At 36.1% G+C, this 22013-nt stretch overlaps 1 protein-coding gene across 1 annotated transcript in view; it reads left to right on the top strand.

The window, feature by feature from the left end:
- The window catches only part of PCLO (piccolo presynaptic cytomatrix protein), a 411980-nt gene that overhangs the window by 180439 nt on the left and 209528 nt on the right, over positions 1-22013 (top strand). The window contains exon 4 of the mRNA XM_047096771.1: positions 19234-19893. Coding sequence (XP_046952727.1) covers positions 19234-19893 — 660 coding nt within the window. The remainder of the gene's footprint in view (positions 1-19233; positions 19894-22013) is intronic.

Genomic DNA, 22013 nt, shown 5'->3' with positions numbered 1-22013 from the left:
GATGGAGAGAGACAGAGCATGAGTGTGGGAGGGGCAGAGAGAGATGGAAACACAGAATCTGAAGCAGGCTCCAGGCTCTGAGCTGTCAGCACAGAGCCAGATATGGGACTCAAACCCATAGACTGTGAGGTTATGACCTGAACCTAAGTCCGACACTTAACTGATTGAGCCACCCAGGTACCCCATCTTCTGGTATCATTTTTTAAAGTTTATTTATTTATTTTGATTGAGAGAGAGAGAAAGGGTACGTGCGAGAGAGGGGAGGAGGGGAAGAGAGAGAGGGAGAGGGAGAGAATCCCAAGCAGGCTCCACACTCAACGGGGAGCCTGATGCAGGGCTCAGTCTCAGGAACCAAGATCATGACCTGAGCTGATATTAAGAGTCGGATGCTTACCCACCTGAGCCACTCAGGCACCCCTCTTCCATTAGCATTCTTCAAATGAAGGCATTTTAACTTTTTTCCTATTCTGTGTATAATATTTTTAGTTCTTAGTAATATGTGCAGCTTATTCATGTTGGTTTATTGCCACATGCATTGACAATTTTAATCAAATAGTAACTTAAAAGACCTCATGCATTTATGATAGGCACTGCAGAAAGCAAGCACAAAGAGACGCAGCCCTGCCTGTTCATATGCCCTTGTTCAGCCAATCGGTGTTCATAAGATGATAGCCATATATCTGTCAAAATCCCAGTTTGGCTAACTAATGTTAAAATACACAGCTCCCCAACTACTATGGGCTGTGCAGAATAACTGTACCCCAGGTGCTTGTCATAGTATAATCCCAAACTAGCCTCAGGTTGATTAAAGCTTTTCTAAAAACTTGGCCAAAATAATTATCATGGAGGTTTGCTTGAGAAATGTCCTTTCTACTCATTGTTCTTGATCTTAAATGTTCTCTAGGACTGAAGCAGAGCATCAGAGAGCCATCTCCCTGGACACTATTATGTTGCCTCTTACACCCCCTCACCATTTTGATTGCTTTTCGTGAATTGGACTTTGTCGCCCTCCCACCAGCTTTTATTAAGGATATGTTAGGAAATATGATTATATATTGGGTCACTTGCCGCTTCTGTGAGGATCCATTTCTAGTCTCATACTCACATTAGTTTGACTAAATAGTTTTAGCCAGTTATCATAAAGAAAAACTCCAGCTTTAGGAATGATTTGGTGGAAATAGTACATTACTGTAATATCCTTTCAACTTTATCAGTAGAAACTATTTTAAGCTTCAGACTTGATTTTATACAACATTCTAAGAATATTTAATTTGACACACTATCTACTCAAGGATAGTTTTGAGATTAAAATATAATACATTTTATTATTTAAAATAACAGCTGTTCAAATAATTAGGATGCCAGAATGGCCTTAAAAGTATCAAGAATTGGGGCACCTGGGTGGCTCAGTCAGTGAAGCGTTGGACTTCGGGTCAGGTCACGACCTCCTGGTCCATGGGTTTGTGCCCCACATCGGACTCTGTGCTGACAGCTCAGAGCCTGGAGCCTGCTTTGGATTCTGTGTCTCCCTCTCTGTCTCTGCCCTTACCCCACCTGCTCTCTGTTTCTCTGTCTCTGTCGAATATAAATAAACATTAAAATAAATATAAAAAAAGTATCAAGCGGCATGCACAGATCTTACTGAAAGTTTTCCCAGGGATTCAGGGCCCGAGTGTCATGCTCAATTAAGAGAATAAAATAGGGCTAAGTGTAGCTAAGTGAGCAGGAGCCTTGGTAGCAAGCTTTGAAAACCAAAGCCAAAGCCAAACCACCACCACCAGCACCACCACAACAAAGCAGGTTTAAAGTAATAGGATGGGGCCTCGGTGCATGGTGAGGGATGAGCTTTTTGAAAACCTTGAAAACAAGGTTTTTACAGTAATGACGGTGTCTCTGGATTTACCTTCAAGAGCTCTGTACCTCGCTTGGCCCTTGGCCACAATGCTGATTTTATTTTCATTTATTTTTTTTTCATGTGCACCTATTTTAATACTTCTGTAACATACGTCCCATGTTTGAAACTGACATTACCATAAGAGAATTAAAGTCTATTTTGTACGAATTCAAGATAACACTTGTGATTAAAGGAGTAAAACAAATAGAGTTCTGTGGAATCTTAGTATTTGAAAAGGGCACCGCAGAATTAAGTAATCCTTAGAAAGAGAAAGGAAATTTTCACCTTAGAAAACCAGCCTTTGATGTGGCATCATGTAGTGTTAGCATATTGATTGATTTCTTCACAAAATCACATTTTTATATTTGTTATAGCCATAATTATATAAATGATTATAAATGTTGAGAGATTATCAAAACAAAAAACAATATTTTTTCATATACCCAAATCCTGACAGAATACCGAGTGAAAATGAAATTGGCTTAATCTCAAGGTGTCAGTTTTTCTGATTTTATTTTTACATTGCCTGCCAAAATATATTCACGTTTTAAAGTAGTCTATTCGGTCTAGGATGATAGCATCTCCAGTGCTTTTTACAACTAGTGTGGTGAGATTACCTTGACTTTAAATGCAAACCTAAAAGAACACATCACCCAAATGCATTTGGAAAAGGATTCTTCTGAAATAAGGATTGATTGTGTCATTAGAATATTGCTCCTTCAGTTTTCTCTTTTGCCAAGACCTTATTCATACCTGCAATGTCACGCCACATTTCATTAACTTTAGTTGTTTTAAATAATTATATAATACATACATATATAAATATACACCCTTAAAAATTTGGGCGAAATGCACCAAAATATAGTTTTTAGTCAGATCTGTATTATTTATTGTAAGGTCTTATTATGTATTACTTAGCAAAATGTTAACATATGTAACATTTCTTTTTCCTAATTTCTAGGAAATCAAATAGAATCAAATAAAATGTGAAATAATTCTAATAAGCTAAACATGAGCTAGCATATTGCTGATATGAAATATATTTAATTCAATAATGTGAGAAGGAATATATAAGGATTTCTTTTGTTTTAAATCCTATGGTTTTATTTATTAGAAAGATAGGTTTAAAAACTGGGTCACCTGCTAATTACATCACACACACACACACACACACACACACACACACACACATACATAGAGGAAGAATAAACCAAAAATTCAAAGAGTAGTTGTAAGGGGCTTGTGGGTGGCTCAGTCACTTAAGAGTACAGCTCGTGATCTTGGCTCAGGTCGTGATCTCAGGGTAGGTGAAATCAAGCATCATGTCAAGCTCTATGCTGACCATGTGGAGCCTGTTTGGGATTCTCTCTCCCCTCTCTCTCTGGCCCTCCCCTGCTCGCACATATGCCTTATGCCTTATCTCTCTCAAAAGAACATTTTTTTTCAAACAAAACAGTTGTTTTAATTTTGCCTTAAAACTTGATTACAGGGGAGCCTGAGTGGCTCAGTCAGGTGAGTGCCTGACTTCAGCTCAGGTCATGATCTTACAGTTCATAGGTTCAAGTCCTGCATCTGGCTCTGTGCTGATGGTGCAGAGCCTGGAGCCTGCTTCAGATTCCCCCCCCCCCCACTCTGTCTCTCTCTCTCTCTCTCTCTCTCTCTCTCTCTCTCTCTCTCTGCCCCTCCCCCACTCAAGCTGTGTTTCTCTCTCTCAAAAAGCAAGCATTAAAAAAATTTGATTACATAAAATGAGTATATAAAATACATTAAGATTAACAAATAATATTATCTTTAAAAGGTCAGAAGATCCCTAAGCCTGATGTAAGTAAAGAATAATTATGGATAACCCCATTTAAAACCATGTTTTAAAAATAGTACTAAAAGTAAATCTACAGACTGTTTTATAGATTATCAAGTCACTTTTACCTTACTGTTCCCCACAATGAATCAAGAAATAAAATAGAATAGATATGAATATGATTACTCTAATTTTGCTGGAAGAAAATTAAACTACAGAGAGATTAGCTTTTAAAATCCTCCTAGATAATAAAATTGTATCTTAAATTTTACTATTTCATTAATAATTTTTATTTAGCGTCTGTTATGTATCACTATAAAGTGAAGGCATAGAGGTTAATTGTGGATCCTGACCTTGTAACATGCAGCCAATAAATATTTTGAAATTATATTTTAAATGCATAAATTGTTTCAGAATATCAGTAATATTAAAATATGAGTAAAATGTGTGTCCTTATTTATGGGAAGCTCTACATTGTATACTATAACTTTTATAAATATGTGTCTCAATACTAGATAGCCAGTCCAGTTTAATAATTACATAACATACATATATATATATATATATAGCTGTACAATATAGTTGTATACAATTATACAATATATAATTATGTTTATAAAATATTTTTTATGTCTGCAGAGAATGAACTTATTTTTTTTCCTCTCTCTTCATGTATCTGCAGTCCCTATGGGCACATAACCAAAAACGTTCAAAAAATTTAATGCCAAACACAGAAATCACCATTACAATTTTAAAGATACAAAAGCCTGTAGTAATCACCCAGAATGGCCAGCGACACTAGAACTGCACAGAATCAGATAGAATGAGGCACAAGGGGTGGGCCCTTTGTGGCCCACAGCTGCCACACTTCCATGCACCCCCTCTGCCAGAACCCCCACACATCCTCCCAGGGCTCTTCTGTGGATCCAGACAGACACACAGACAGGTAAGTATGCCACAAATCAGATTCAGCTGTCCTGAATATATACTAAGTGTCACATGTCCCAGTTAAACTAAATAGTATATTTAATTTTTTCTTCCCTTTAAAAAAAAATCAAGCATTAATACCTTAAGTTTAAAATATTTCTTGAGCCTGGTACACAGAGTAAAGGGAATATTCTGGGACACATATAGTACAGGTATAAGATAATTTATGGAAATGTAAGAAAGCAAAGTCCCATTTATTGAGAATCTGCTGTATTGCAGCCATTACTCCCTTTCTATATATAGTCATAATAAATTCCCTGTTAAACTTGCTCCTCAGCCAAGGTTGCATGTTGTCTGGCTAACATTATTTCATGGTTCAGCCCAGATGTCACTTCCTCTGAAAAGGACTTGACTCTTGCTGTCCCCTGCTGTACATGAGTTGCATCTTCATTGTGTATGCAGAGTGCTTTCCATTGACTTTTACCATAAGGGTACTGAGATTACGTTTCTTAATTTCTTGTAGACCTTGGGCTCACTATAATAAGCAACTATGTTTTTATGTATTAATAAAGGGCACCCAGTACAGGATCTAGTGAGAATATGTAGAATGATACACTAATTGAATGAACTGTCTGAGTATGATATCCCAGTAGTTTCTCCAGGAATAAAATTTTTCATGATACATTCTATATATGCATCAATAAACAAAGCATATAGAAAGCTCTTACTGTTCACTTACATCTTAACCAATTTTCCATTTTAAAAACTAGGAAAGAAGAAAGGGAAACATACTGGGCCTCATTCTACAGTAACTAGTTCACATAAAGTCTAATTATTTAATACCCTATGTGGAAAAAAAATTATACCCTCATGTAAGTGTTTCAAAGTTATCCAAAGCAATATTCTAACATGGAACTTGAATTTAATTCTAGGGTTTCATTTCATTTATGTTTTTTTGTTAATGTTTATTTATGTATTTTTAGAGAGAGAGAGAGAGAGGGAGAGAGAGCACATGCATGCCAGCATGAGAGTAAGAGAGGGACAGAGAGAGAGAGGGAGAGAGAGAATCCCAAGCAGGCTCCACACTGTCAGTGCAGAGCTTGACTTGGGGCTCGATCTCAGAAACTGTGAGGTCGTGACCTGAGCAGATATCAAGAGTCGGACACTTAACTGACTGAGCCACCCAGGTGCCCCTCATTTATGTTTTTAAACGCTTAGACTCGTCACATAACGAAGAAACCATGTAATATACATCATAACTCACTGTTTTTAGGTATAAGTATGTATTTAATGACAGGTAAAACAATGGCTTGTAGTCAGTTATTCAGGCCACTTGAGAAAAATTCACAGCAGTTATTGCAAAGATGAGAGGGACAAAGAAAGAAATTAAGAATGCAATATATAAATAGAGTGCTCCGTTCATTTGTAAATAGAGACGTATCTGCCAGTCTTTTTGAGATACATGTTGTTTAACCTCGTGTACTATTTGGCAGTGTTGCCTTTCGCTTCCTTGAAATTCTCATCTTTCTTCACGTGAGTTTACTAAACACTGCTGGTTTTCCTCTCCCTTTCTTGAATGATCCTGTTTACTATGCTTTGCTGGTGTCTCTTGTCTAAACGGAGCTATTCTCAAAGAGTCTGGGCCCCTGTTATCTTCTTTTGCACATCACCTTTAGGAAATCCCACCTCTAACTCTGACTTAAGTGTCCTTTATATTCTTTAAAACCTAAATCCATGAGCTATGGCCTCATCTCTGAGATCTTCCACTTACTGGCTTTAGATATTGATCATGATGTGACTTCTAAGTTTTTACGCTTCAGTTTCTTCTGTACAGTGAACATGCCTCCTCGGATTGTCATGAGTAGCAAATGAGATACGTATATTCACTCCCAGGACCTGTTCCTCCTGCATTTTTAAATCTTTAGGTTCCCTGTAAATTAAGACAGTTTTTCTTGGCGAAGTCAGTTCCCTCTTTGTGTTTCTTCTGTTGTCGCCCGTGTCACCTCTGCAAGCTTCTAACGTCCGCAGTGCAGTCCGCAGTCATTCCTTCAGGGTAAGCTTGTCCTCTTCAAATGCAAGCAGCCTAGGGAAGTTACATGCTAAATGGAAATCTAGCTGACTGTTAAAAAGGGGAATTCTGTCTTTTAGTTCTACTTTTCAGCCAAGCACACTGTACACACTTCAAGCCTCAGAAAGCAGTGTTGATTTTTTCAAGCATACATTTCTTTATCAGATTCTTTCTCAGATGACAGATGCAATCATACCACTTTCTGACTCAGAAATATTGATTTGACTCTGCTGAGCATTTCAGGCAGTGAGAATGCAGCTGACTTCCCCATGTAGCAGTTCTGCCTCTGCCTCTCCTGTGTTCAAAGGGCTTCAGGACGCCATGCGTTCCTGGAAATACTGAGCCGACCTTGAGCAAGAGAGCACCATGGGCAGGTGTGAAAAGTAAGCATTCTATGTGTTTCTGGCAAGACTCTCTCCTTTTCTCTCTCCATTCCTCCCCGCTCACCCCTGACTCATCCCTGGTGTCACATTCTCACTCTCTAGGAAGCACTCGCAGATTTGAGGGGATGGAGAGAGTGATAACAAGAGTTGACTGGGGTGTCTTGGGCTCCTTGAGGTGATTAAGGTGTACAGACTGGATTGACTTCTGGGATTAGCTCCAGTGGACTTTCTAGTGGATGGTAGTTGGGAGGCTGCTGGAATCTGATTATTAGGCTCCATCAGTAAATCTCTCTTGTTCTTTGGCAGGAAATCAGTTGAACTTATACTCTTTTTCAAATCTGGTTTATGTGGGCTGGTCTTTTCTTTCTGTTGTTATGTGTCCATTAAGCTAGAGTGTAGTTCTAAGATTGCTAGTTAATTCATTGCAGCAATGAACAGGATAATGGTAATGTTTTTGCTGCCTAATATTTAATTATATTTTGCCATTTTGACTTTCTGTAATATCCAACCTTCCAGTGTCAGTCCCTCTTCACCACATCCCGTCTCTTCACTGGCTCTAAAACCAGAAATGACACCACATGTGGAAGTGGAACCTACTTGAAATATCTATTCTTCCCTGAATTCTGTGAATCACTAATGACTCTTCAGGCTTACCAGGGCAACATCTACCAATTTGCTGCCAGCAATATAATGCTTAGCCAAAGAATGAGCTCTGAATATCCTGAATGTGTAATATACATTATTGGCCTGTTGTTGAGTACCAGACAGTGAAGCAAATGCATAGTATGTTATTTATGGAATTAAATAAACTAATTACTCCCTATTCCCTTGCACTGACATTCTGACTTCTGTCCGCATTGTTGTATTTGCAATATTTCTCTAATAGTGGGCTGATTAAGTAAATTGTAGTACATCCACAAAGTTGGTTATTGCATCATCATTAAGAACTACAGTCTTGGGGCACCTGGGTGGCTCAGTCGGTTAAGCATCCGACTTCGGCTCAGGTCATGATCTCACGGTCCGTGAGTTTGAGCCCCGCATCGGGCTCTGTCTGACAGCTCAGAGCCTGGAGCCTGTTTCGGATTCTGTGTCTCCCTCTCTCTCTGACCCTCCCCCGTTCATGCTCTGTCTCTCTCTGTCTCAAAAATAAATAAACGCTAAAAAAAAAAAAAAAGAACTACAGTCTTAAAAAATATTTAAGGGCATCAGAATATTCATGGTAATGTTTGGTAATAGTTTCAAATGGTCCAAAAATTTTTCATTAACAGGTAGTCCTGTAAAAAAGAAATTATATATGCATTTATTTATGTATATAAATATATAGTTTTAAATACAAATGGAGTTCAGGTTCAATACATGAGACTTGAACAGCTTAAAGAAATAACTAGCTTTATTTTATTTATTTATTTTTTTTAAAACATTTATTTTTGAGACAGAGAGAGACAGAGCATGAACGGGGGAGGGTCAGAGAGAGAGGGAGACACAGAATCTGAAACAGGCTACAGGCTCTGAGCTGTCAGCACAGAGCCTGACGCGGGGCTCTAACTCACGGACCGCGAGATCATGACCTGAGCTGAAGTCAGCCGCTTACCCGACTGAGCCACCCAGGCGCCCCAGAAATAACTAGCTTTAAAACAGATGCCTGTAGTCCTGCCCTGAATGTTGTCCTGAATGTTCTTGAATATTTACTTAAATTAGATTTTTTCCTGTTTTTTTAAAGTTTATTTATTTATTTTAAGAAAGAGAGTGTGTGTGCAAGTTGGGGAGGGGCAGAGAGGGAGAGAGAGATTCTTAATGCAGGGTTCAAACCCACAAACCTTGAGATCATGACCTGAGCTGAAACCAAGAGTCGGACATTTAACCAAATGAACCACCCAGGTGCTCCTTGAATTTTTTTTTCTTCTCCCTCCTGGTTTCAGCCTAGACTCTATAACAGATCATTATGTTCCTTATATGAATCATAAATGAATGTATATGAATATATATTTATTGTATTTTTTGGTTCTTATATAATTATATTTGCCCTTCTAACAGCAAATACTATATATTTAGCAATTAAGATGGATGTCATAGCAAATAAGTGACAAATATTACATGAATGAATTGAATAGCACTGCTTGAAAATCTTACTGAGATTTCTTGATATTGATTAGCTATTAAATGTGAAGTAAAAAGCTAAAAAGAATATTCAAATTTTTATGAACTCTTTATATTTTGGGTATATAAAAGTCATATTCTACTTTTTAAAAATTGGCCTCATTGTAGGGCTTTTACTCAATTTTTACTTAAAAGCCGAACTAATGAAGGGAGTATATACTGATGATTCACAACCTGCATTTGGCACAGATCAGTTTTGTTGGTTTGTTTGTTGGTTGGAAGATATAAAGGAGTTTGAAACAAGTTTCAAGTAATGATAGTATTCCATTTCTTTAGTTGAATCAGTGGTTCACGGGGGTTCATTGCAAATTTATTCTTTCTATCCCACCCGTATTTCATAGATGATTTTTTCTCTAGGCAGTGTTTACTGGAAAGAATAAAAAGGGGGAAAGCACAATACTATATATAGTTCCAAAATATACAGAAGTAAATAATATATTAAAAGTACACACATATTAAAACCATAACAAAAAACAAATATCTGACAACACAAAAGTTAAAACAGTGGTTGTTCTTAGAGTATATTGAATAGGATATTATAGCAAAAGTTGTTTTTTTTTTTTAATTTTTTTTTTCTTAAGTTTATTTATTTTTGAGACAGAGAGAGACAGAGCATGAACGGGGGAGGGTCAGAGAGAGAGGGAGACACAGAATCGGAAACAGGCTCCAGGCTCTGAGCTGTCAGCACAGAGCCCGACGCGGGGCTCGAACTCACGGACCGCGAGATCGTGACCTGGCTGAAGTCGGACGCTCAACCGACTGCACCACCCAGGCGCCCCTAGCAAAAGTTGTTTTTAATGATACTGTCAATGTCCTACTTCTTAAGTAGACAGAGAGTACATGGATGTTCAACCCTTTTAAAATTTCTTATTGTATATGTATGTCACAAATTATTTTTGATGATTGTCTTTAACATTTCACCTTTAAAAAAAAAAAACCCAAACTTTACAGATAACCCATTTATGCATGTCACACTGATAGAACCAAAGATAGTCCCTCTTTCTTTGGAATTCCAGTTAAGTGTACTTTGCCATGAAACTTAAGATCTGAAATAGACTATTAAAATTACTCTGCACACATACAAAGATTACTGGATAAAAATGGAAAACATCATCGCCCCTTGAATAACACTTGACTCACCCTGACTATATCAGTTAGACTTTACTTAGAGAAACAGAACCACTAGGAAGTATAGAGTCTGTATAATAAGAGATTTGTTTCAGGGATTTGACCTTAAAACAGTTGTGGGAGCTGGGTAAGTGATTGCTAAAATACATACTGGAGATTGAAAGATGAAGGGCAGGCAGAGGAAAGGAAGATGAATTTAAAACCGAGGTGAGCAGAGGAGTGCTTGTGTGGCTCAGTCTCCCCAGAGAGACGCTCACGTGGCTCAGTCCGACTTAAGTTCAGGACATGATCTCTCAGTTCATGAGCTCGAGCCTTGCACTGGATTCTGTGCTGACAGCTCAGAGCCTGGAGCCTGCTTCAGATTCTATGTCTCCCTCTCTATCTGTTCCTCCTCCGCTCACTTGCTCGTTCTCTCAAAAATAAAGATTAAAATATTTTTTTTAATAAAATAAAATAGGGGTGAACAGGGACAAGCTAGAACCCATGAGGACAGGCCAGAACCCCTGTCTATTCTCACTGTCTCATCCTGAAAGCTAAAGAAGAAGCTGAAGAAGAATCCGGAGGGAAACAGAGCAGCTGCATGCCTGCCTGCTGTCCGAAGCCAAGCAGTAAGTGACATGTGTGAGCTACAACAGTCCCTGGTGACCCCGTCCCAACTTTCTGAGCTTGTAAAAAGCACTCATAGCTGCTGCTTGGCTGCTGCCCTCCCCGTCTCACACAGAATGTTTGTAGCGCCGCATTATAATGGGAAACTAGGAAAGATAATTTTTGTAAATAGAGTTTATCCTAGGCGGGTTTATACCTTGCAAAATCAACACACTGATTCTTCCCTGCAAAAAGCGTTTCCAGTCCTGCACCGCGTTCTACTGCACTGTGGAAGGGCTTACCGCTTACCCAATCTTCCCAGCCACCTTGCTGCATTCTCCATCATCCCGTATACATGTCAAGCTCCCTCCCCTTCGTATACATGTCAAGCTCCCTAGTTGGTGGGATTCTGCTGTCTTTGAATATTATATCCACAGTGATCCTTAAATTTAAAAGTTGGGACTGGTTTTTGTTTATCCTGTAAACTGTTCTACAAATTTCATTCAACTGCAGTGTGCTTTAAATAATCTAACTTCCAAATGCATATAGCTGTGTAATCTTAACAAAATTCCTCTGTGATGAAGTGTGTTACAATCTTCAAAATTTGTTATAAAACTCAATTACTCATGGACTGTAGTGCTGACTGTTGACTAAGTTTGCCTTGAAAGGTATTTTTTTTTTGCTTTGATGTAATAACTAACATGCAAAATAAATGTACACCTCTTATAATAGGGACAAAATAAAATACAAGTTTATAAAAGCAGAAGGATGAGAACTGGTTATAAAAAAATGAACTTGTCACCATATAAAACACATGGCATATTTTTTAAACTGTTGGTTATTTTTTTATACTAGACATATAAATAACTATCAGCCTAGAATGTAGTGCACTAGAACACTTAATCACAAATAGAAATGACATGAATCCGAAGATAAGCCTTCTCTTTAAGCCTTCCTTTTTTGCTAGAGCTGAGTTAGCTAAAGCCAACACAGTAATTATGTATGATTACCCGTAAGTTTGCATCTTTGGTTACTAGTGAGAAAACAGCTGTGTCTTTGGAGTTGTCCTTTATATACACTACTGGGAGATCAGTTACCCTAATCCCTGTGACTGAACCCAAATCGGATAGATCTGTTAATCAAGCAGTAGTCATAGTGAGCTCACTCTTCTTGCTTCCCTCTGTACAAATACAAAGATCGAGACAGGGAGGGAGACAGAGAGGGAAAGGGAGGGAGGGATATGAAGGAAGGGAGGAAGGAAGGAAGACAGGCAGGCAATATAGGGAAATGAGCCTTGTGTGTGTGTGTGTGTGTTTTTAAATTTTTTTTAATGTTTGTTTATTTTTGAGAGAGAGAGAGTGCAAGCAGGAGTGGGGCAGAGAGAGAATGAGACACAGAATCTAAAGCAGGCTCCAGGCTCTGAGTGGTCAGCCCAGAGCCCAATACAGGACTCGAACTCATGAGCTATGAGATCATTGCCTGAGCTGAAGCTGGATGCTCAACCGACTTTGCCACCCTGGTACCCAGGTGCCCCGCCCTGTGTTGTTTTTATCCATGCAAATCAATACACATATTTGCATAAATGTAAATATATACATATCTTTCTAAAAGGAAACTAAGCCCCCTGTTTTCTTCAAGTTCTGTCAAAGCTGTGTTAATATAATAGAGAGGTATTTTAATTATGCATGTGTGTATTTATGTATTATTTAATGCTATTTAAAACATCAAACACTCAGATCACTTTCCTGGTTTAGAAAAATATACATGAATTATGATGCGAAAGTGACTAGAAAAATGATCCTGGTTTAGTCAAAGAAAAATGGACACAAAAGGAATGTCAAATGAGAATATGCAATTATAATCTAAATATAATTTTACTCCCTGGTGTAATACACATGATTTTAGTTGGCATGTTGCTATTTATGGAAATATCTGTTAATGTAGTTAACATTATATAGAAACTTACACTAAGAGCTTCAAATGAGTGAAATAGAGAGTTTGTGTGGGAATATGGGAGTGTGGGGTTTTACAGAAATAAACATCCACATAAAAGAAAAGGTGAGTAGGGACATAAGCACTGATAAATTTCAACCCAGGCAGGACAACCCCAGTACAAATTCTTAACAGCACCCAATATTCTGTTAGGTTTCATTATTGATTCTTACCCTTCAAAGTCAGAATTTCATTGAAAATTAATATTTAAAATTTAGCCTATTTGTTTTTTTCTTAGTTTTCATATGAATATTTATGTTCTAATACATCCTTTTTTTAAAATTTTTTAATCTTTATTTTTCAGAAAGAGAGAGTAAGAGAGCAAAAGCAGGGAAGGGGCAGAGAGAGAGGGGAACAGAGGATCTGAAGCAGGGCTCTGTGCTGACAGCAGAGGAGCCCACGTGGGGCTCAAACTCGCAAACTGCAAGGTCATGACCTGAGCCAAAGTCAGGTGCTTAACCGAGTGAGCCATCCAGGTGCCCCTGTTCCAATACATTCCGATATGATTCTTATACCCACACAGAAAATAAATGGGGAATAACCCCAATCAATCATTCACTTATGTATTTTGCATACGAGGTTTTGTTTCATTGATTGTAAGGGGAACAAAAATACTAAGGAAGCTATGCATTCTAGCCAAAAGCAGTATACTAAGAAGAGGAGCTGACACACATCTCATCCATTTTTAGGAGGGACAGAATAAGAAGGGAAATATCAGGAATACCTCACTGCACTTGTAAAGTGCAGTCTCATGAATGATCAGATTTCTAATACCCTCATTGTGTAGTCTGGCAACTGATTGTGTAATCTGAAAAAAAACAGTGCATCAACTGTGAATTCAGTCCTTTTTTCTTTTACAGATAACAGAAATAAATTTAGAAATTTAAACAAAAAGTCTGATTTTCAGAATCTTAACTTGAACTGTAAGAATGTATGGGCTTTAGGTAAAAAGAACAACTTAATCCAAGACTATAGGTGAGACTGATACCAGCGATAAAAGTCTCAGGTAACTTTGCTTCCCAGTTTTTGGACCTGTCAATGAGTAAATAGTGATTTTTTTTTTTAATATATGAAATTTATTGTCAAATTGGTTTCCATACAACACCCAGTGCTCATCCCAAAAGATGTGCTCTTCAATACCCATCACCCACCCTCCCCTCCCTCCCACCCTCCATCAGCTCTCAGTTTGTTCTCAGTTTTTAAGAGTCTCTTATGCTTTGGTTCTCTCCCAGAGTAAATAGTGATTTCTAACCAGATTATTAGCATAATTTTCAGCTCAAAAAAATAACATTCTGAATAAACAAACACACAGAAACCTATATAAAATTCTTATCGTTGACTCAAAAACTTAATAGTCGGCTGGAAACTCAAAGATATTAAATATCAGTTCCTGTGATCACTTGGTTTTCCTTCACAGAATTCTGAGTAGGGGGCACCTAATCTCTGCTTAAATACTTTCATCGATGGAAACTATCTGACCTTCCAAATTGGTAGGATTGGTCTTTTCATGAAAATTCATGTTAAGACGCAGCTGAGATTTCCCAGGTACAAATACCAGTGCTGATGCATGGTTTGCGGCCATCACAGCTCTGCCATTTTAAGTCTAAGGCCGACTTTCAACCTGCCGCAGGTCTTATTATCATGCTTCAGAAATGATACTTAGAAAAATAAATAGGCAGGCCTGGAGTTCTGAGATTTTCCTTAATGGTATTGTTGCTATAGTTACAGCTGAAATGTTACATAAAGCAAATTGCTTATTGATGGAAAAATGCTGAGTAGCATAGCAGCATCCCTTTTCTGGGTGTTTATTGCCTTCATTTCCTACTTTCCTCTTAAGATTAATGGATTTGTGGAGCGTTGTTTTGAACAAGCCCTGATGATTTGATGTTAAAATAAATGCATTTTATTAATATTGTACCAGCTGACAATTGGATATATTCTAGTATGTTGTGATCAACATGGAGTTGTTTTTTATTCTCTAATTGCTTATCAGAATTTTCCCTACTTGGATATGAATTTGTTATCCTGGTTATAAATGTTGAAACGCTGAATAAAAAGGTGATTGGTCTCATAGTATAGAGTCTTCTGAATTTATTGAATACATTTAATAATATGGCTAAAAATTTTATTATGTTTTATACTATTATACTTACATAATACTGAAAATAAAATGTATTTTAAAAACATAGTAAAACAAATGGAAATGATCTGACAGGATCCATAATGATGACTTCTGTTAAAAAAAAAAAGGCTCCATAAGCATCTGTATTTTTCTGTATATTTTTCTATGTATTTTCTTGTATTTTCTATGCAAGAAACTCAATGATATAAATGCCTTTAGTATATATAAATATATATTACATAATATATAACATATATTCATTTTCTGATTTTCTTTATAAGCAAATATTTAAAGATAAACCTGTAAGTCTTTTGATATTTAACCTTAAGGCAAAATATGAATAATCCTGTCTTTTGCAATTTACAGAAGGAGTTAATGCTATGTGTGGTAAAATCCTTTCAGGTGGTAAAAGTCATATATGGCAGTGATACTTTTTGCATTGAATTCTTGTATAATTTAGGCATCTTGCTTATTTTATCTCCAGTTTGCTACTGGACTAGAAGCATTATGAGTATTTAATGGTGTGGCTGTTGAGGAACTAGGAGGGCAGACGACATTTTATTTTGGACCTAGACATGTAATGTTTCTTAATTAAATCTCTGAATACAGTGATAACAAAGATCCTTGGGATTATTTTTGGTAAAGAATGCAAAAAAAAAAAAAGTGAACTATGGTTTTTGACATCTAATGTGATTGTAGAATATTTCCCAAATTATCATTTGTGAAGCCAGTTTTTCTAGTAACTGTGTTTGTATTTAATGATGATACGATAATGACAATAACCCATGCTGTCCAAAATGAACTTTTTTGAAAATTCATTTTTACTCATTGTTAAAACTGATTAGTTTTGCTTTTCTCATGTCTGCTTTCGATTTTACCCTCACTGCTGCTTTTTCTTATCCCCTTTTAATAAATAAAATTTAAATTTGCATGTTTAAAGAAATATACAATTTTTTTGTTACAATAGTTTCCCCCCTTTTTAGTTCCTTACTGATATTATAACGTCCTCTGCTTGCAGAACTTGCTGGCATTCTAATTTTGGTTCTAGGACTGCAGAGAAAAGAGACACATGTATAAGGCTGCCAATTCAGCTTTTCTAATTGGTGAAAAAGTACTCCTTTGTGATTCATGAATTATCAAATTCCTTATATTCTACGCAGATTCATTAGACAATCTTGTTAAAAGCATTATATGCTTTCCGTTTTCCATATAAATAGATATAAATAGAATAAATAGATACATAATAGATACATAAGTGGTAGTTATTTGACATGATAATAACATCAGTTTCCAAAGTAACTTTGGTGACAAAATGTAAAGTCAAAAGAATTAGACCTGTCCTTATGATCTTATTTAAAATGCAAATCAGTAATGCAATTGAGACACCAAGTATAAAAATATCAGGTTTAACTGAATATGGATGGAAGTGTAAGCAAAATACAAATTTGAACTGGCCAGCCAGGCTCTCAGGATAAGATGTTTTTTCTTTTAGACTGACCCTATTATTGCCTTCCCTTTGCCTTTCAGACGGTGGTCATGTGGGTTATCACTGTTTATCAAACATTATTTTAAATTGGGAAAATGAAGCATTTTATGTGACATTATAGATTAAATAGGTTATACCTTTTATCCCATTACCTAAATTTCAAATATATGAAAATGAGTATACTACCTTGAAATAGTCATTTATTTTCTCAATACATTTTCTTTTTTTTTATTTAAAAAAAAATTGTTTAACATTTATTTGCTTTTGAGAGAGAGAGTGCTAGTGGGGGAGAGGCCGAGAAAGAGGGAGACAGAATCTGAAGGAGGTTCCAGGCTCCCAGCCATCAGCACAGAGCCTGGCGTGGGGCTCGAACTCACGAACCAGCCACAAGATCATGACCTGAGCCGAAGTCGGACACTTAACCGACTAAGCCACCCAGGTGTCCATCATTTTATTTTCATTTTAATTTCATTTATTATCATTTTATTTTATTTCATTTATTTTCATTTTAACAAGAGCTGTATACCATTGCAGTATCAAAGCAAGAGATGATAACTTTGTAAAAACAATTTGTTCCAAAACCTCACATAAAATAATCACATTATTATAGTTGATAAAAATTTGCAATGTAATGTTACCTGTATTCCTGCTATATTAAAAACTTCCTAACTTATTTACATTAGGACAAGGCCTGATAGGAATGCTTAACACACACCTGCATTTGGTTTTTAGAATCCATGTGACAAAACAGCAGTGATGCAGCTATTTTTGTCTGCTTTTGTTTAAAAAGAAAATGTCAGGTTCTGAATGAAAATATTCTAAACTGTGGCTCAACTGAGTAATGGTTTTTAAAACCACAGCATGGATTAAGATTGATTTTCTGTAGGTATTATGGCACTGCTTTCTCTAGGGACTATTCAGCACAAGGGCTGGAGCTTTTTGTATTTGACATAAGGGATCAAATCAGTTTCTTTCTTAAGACTTTTATATAAAGTTATTATATAAAGAAGCCACAGTTCACTCTAGAGCTGCTTAGAACTGAAATTAAGAAGGGAATTGGTATTGGATGATCATACACACAAAAAGCAAATGAACCCATAATACATACTGATGTTTTATCGACAGCATCTTATAAAAAGTAAATAACTGACTTTTGTCTTTACTCTTTAGATAAGCAAATAAGAATTATAATAGCTTACAGATTGCAAAACACTAATTTTTATTAAGCATCATTATTTAGATATCTAAAAAATTGGAAGCTGAAATAAGAAATAAAACATAGATCCCTGATAATATTCTAGAACAGTAAGTGATTTTTGTCTCTGAATAATTTAAGTAATGTAACTAGAAAGAGCGATCCAATATGAAAAGCAGTTTGAAATTGAACTTCTCAAAAAAACAGTGCAGCATATGAATGCAGTACTCTTTGTGTGACTTCCAACTGTAGTCTTTACAAAATAGGTATTCATTAAATGTAACCATTAGAATCTACATATATAGCCTTTATTTCTTACATTATAATAGCTATAAGGTAAGAAAAAGTGCAACATACATCAATAGGGCAGAAATTCTGCAATATTATTAGTCTCACATAATCAGTCTCCCATGCCATCATTTGTATGTGTTAAGAGAGAGTGATTATCAGAATTCAGCTTGCAAAAGAATCAATCAAGAATTAACCAGTGTATTGAAAAGGCAGATCTTTGTCCCAGTCCAGGATCCTGTTAAAACAATTTTAGCAATTCTTAGGAATTTGCATGTCTTATGACCATCTCAGTTGATTGGTGCAGGTGGCCTATGGATTACACTGAGGAGCAGAAACATAGCAAACTGTTTGACTCAGCGATTCAAAAAACCCTGGGGGATAAGATATCAGACCACTTGAGCCAGTGATTGCATTTTGCTCAGTTGCATAAGAAATGTGAATATTATTAAGAATGAAATTATTTTTTAGTCCTAAAGCAGATAGAGAATTATGTACAGGTGACTCTTGAAAACTTTCATGTACCTTGTGAAGTTTTACTCTGGTCGATAGAGGCACATTTGACCCACGTCAAGAGATAGGAGATTATACGTTAAATCCTAAAAGAGCTCTTGATTAATTATAGTTAAAAGAAAATGACCATAAAATTTAATAGTTTTGTGTAAACATATGATGTAAATACTAATTTTAAAGCCACCAAGCTCAAAAATACGGTGTTTGGAACAAATGTAGATTTTTCACCAAAAAAAAATGTCTGTGTATATATATATATGTATACATATATATACATATATATATTTATTCCGTGGCTCCATCTTTAGTGCCATATATATATTATATGTAATATATATATATTACATATATATAATATATAACATATATTATATATATTACATATATATAATATATATTACATATATATGTATATATATATGTATGTAATATATATATTCTTTCTTATGGTGAAGAGAATGAATTGCCAATCTCTAATATGGAAAATAATATGAGGAAAATATTCCTCATATTTTTAGATTATAAATAGTCTTTTGCAGTCTTCCTTAGAAGTCATTATTTCATTGGTTTGGAAAACAATCTACTTTCTCCCTGTACAGAAAAGCAACTGGAAATCACCAGATGTTAATCTTGGTATATGCAACCAAAGTGGTGCGTTATAATATAGTTAATCTATTCATTGCTGTTTCATTTGCAGATTCAAGAATGGCTTTGTTTAAATTGCCAAACCCAGAGAGCAATATCAGGACAGCTTGGAGATATGGGCAAAATGCCGCCTACACCTTCAGCACCAAAAGCCTCCCCTATGCCTGTCCCTCCAGAACAACCATCTCAGAAAACAGCAATGCCTACTCAAGTAAAAGTGAAAAAGAAGGAACAAGAAGTAAAAACAGAAGCTGAACAAATCATTCCAGAAAAAGTGAAAGAGATACCATCAGTGGAAAAGATTGTCCCGAAGGGGACCACAGACCACAAACAAGAGAGTAAACTAGAGAAAACTTCAGCCCCTGAAGACAAAAAGCCACTCCCAGAAGAAAAAAAGCCCCCTCTTGAAGAAAAAAAGCCACCCACTGAAGACAAAAAGTTACCTCCAGGAACAAAAACAGCTCTGGAGGAGGAACAGAAACAAGACTTAGCTAAAACTCAAGTACCAACTGCTGAGGAAAAGCCTGAAGGCAGAGTGACTCCACAGGTTGTACAAGAGAAGCTACCACAGACCAAGATGGAAGACAAACCCTCTGGCCCACCTCCAAGTTTGTCAAAGGAAGATGATGAGGTGCCTCAAAAAATTAAAGACCAGCCACAGGCAGCACGCCCAGCAAAGCCTGATCAGGTGGAACCTGGGAAAGAAAAAACAGTAAGTTCTGTTTTCCTATCTTTGCACTCTGTTAGGTATATAAAACTTACAGATTTTTACCAAAGTACACAGAGTGCTTACTGCTAATTATGGAAGTGAAAGCCTTCAGTTAAAAGCACTTTCAGAAAAGTGTAACAATTGTTGTCGAAATGAACAAATTTGGCATTCTGACAGCTTAATCTAATTTAAATAAAGCAGAGATAGATTGATTTTTCTAGCTTTTATGCATATCTAATAATTTACCAAAATTCTTTAGGGTGATAAAAATAGTTTCTTACAACTTTAAGGTTCTTCTTCTCTCCGCTATGAACATAAAATCAGTATCTACCTTTAACATAAAATAATATGTGTCTTAAGTTTCTATTTACTTAGTCACTTGGTTAAGCAAAAGTCAACAAGTTCCTTTTCACTTGAAAGCCTCTTAAGGTATGATCAGCCATTGAAAGGTCTAAATAATTGTGGTTGCCAAAAAAAAAAAAAAGTGTGACTAAAATTTAGGACAAAAGTCATTTTCTGTAAAAGTTAATTGTAGTATTTAACGTGATTTTTATATGATGTACTCTACTTGTTTAATATTGAAGGATTATTTATAATCCAGGCATAATCTGGAATAATATATATATATTTTTTTTCTTTAGTGCAAACTTTTAAGGGTATCTACCCATCTTAACCACTATCTGCCCAAGCAGCAGTGTTATTTTTCGAAGAATTCTGATTGTTTGAGAGCTACACCAGGTCTTACATCATATTTGGTTGATTAATTTTAATTCACAGATAACAATGACTTGAAGGAAAATGAAATGATTTATTAATATTAAAAGTTAATATTAGGGCTCTAATTAGAATCTGTAGTTCATCCCAACTCTTAGTTGCTTTTTTGGTCATTTACAGTTTTAACACTTGGTTTAGTAACTGATCTCTGATATATGATATACCAGATAAATAAAATACATCATCTCATATATATCACATATATCATATATATAAAATATGATACATCACTTGTAATATGATGCATCACTCACAGATAATTCATCATTGGTCTCCCCTCATAACATAAATGAGTTTATCGGAGTCAGAAAGAGCAGGTACGTGTATATTCTTCATTCTATGCCGGGATGTAGTATCACCATCACCACCCATTACTGCTTGTAGCCTACCACTTTGCACAACCTGATGACTTTTACCATTTCTCCCTTTGTAAAACGGCCCTTGGCTTTCATAACCCTTCCCTTTTTGTTCTCTTTTGGTCTTTCTGATCATACTTTATGAGTTCTATGTTGACTCCCTGTATCACTTTCTTTCCTCATTTCTGTAAGAGGAGGTTTTCTTTGTATTTTGCTTCATTTTTGTTTTGGGTATTGTCTTCTTTGTTCTTAGGAGAGCCCCATGAACAATTGTTAAGTCTACCTGTGCACCTTCTTCCCCTCCTTTGAGTATCAGATCTGCAGTTTCAAATACTCAGCAGATGTTCCACTTCAAAGCCTCACTGTAAACTGGAACTCAATATGTTGGAATTTTATCTACACTCTATAGAGGCTTTTTCTGCTTCTGACTTTGTGTTTCTGGTAATGGCAGCATCATTCACCTGCCTCTACCTTCGTGGTCACTACCCTTCTGAGAGATCTGAGGCTTCTTCTTACTGCCTGCCCTTTGCTCTCGGCATCCAATTCATCACATTCCTGTCTGTTAGTTCCTATTCCTGAGCACACTCTTAATTATGGCCTTCATGACCTTTCATCAGTGATTTGAGTAATCTAATTACTGGTCACTGTGCCTTCTCTTTCTCCTTTCCTCCATATATAATTGTCAGATAATTATTTTGTAGGGTGCACGTAATTTCACTCTATCACTCAGATATTGCTAATGCTTCTCCATTGCTTGCTAAATAGAATCTAAACGAGAAATATCCAGATATTTTGTTAATGCACTTTTTATTTTACACCTTTATCACTTCCTTTTTGTTGTGTCTTTTTATCACTACTTTTAATATTATTTTATAACCTTAATGTGTGTTACTTATTTGTAAATTAAATGTGTACAGTGATTTATTAATATATTATGAACAGTATAAAACATTCACAAAAATATAAAATAAAATGAAATAGACTAAAATTGTT

Source organism: Lynx rufus, unplaced genomic scaffold (assembly GCF_022079265.1).
Source record: "Lynx rufus isolate CCGP_SWC_20201006 ecotype Redwood Valley unplaced genomic scaffold, mLynRuf1.p SCAF_4, whole genome shotgun sequence".
Lineage (NCBI taxonomy): Eukaryota > Metazoa > Chordata > Mammalia > Carnivora > Felidae > Lynx > Lynx rufus.
Note: the sequence above shows the minus strand (reverse complement) of the source record. Positions and strands in the feature narration are given on the sequence as shown.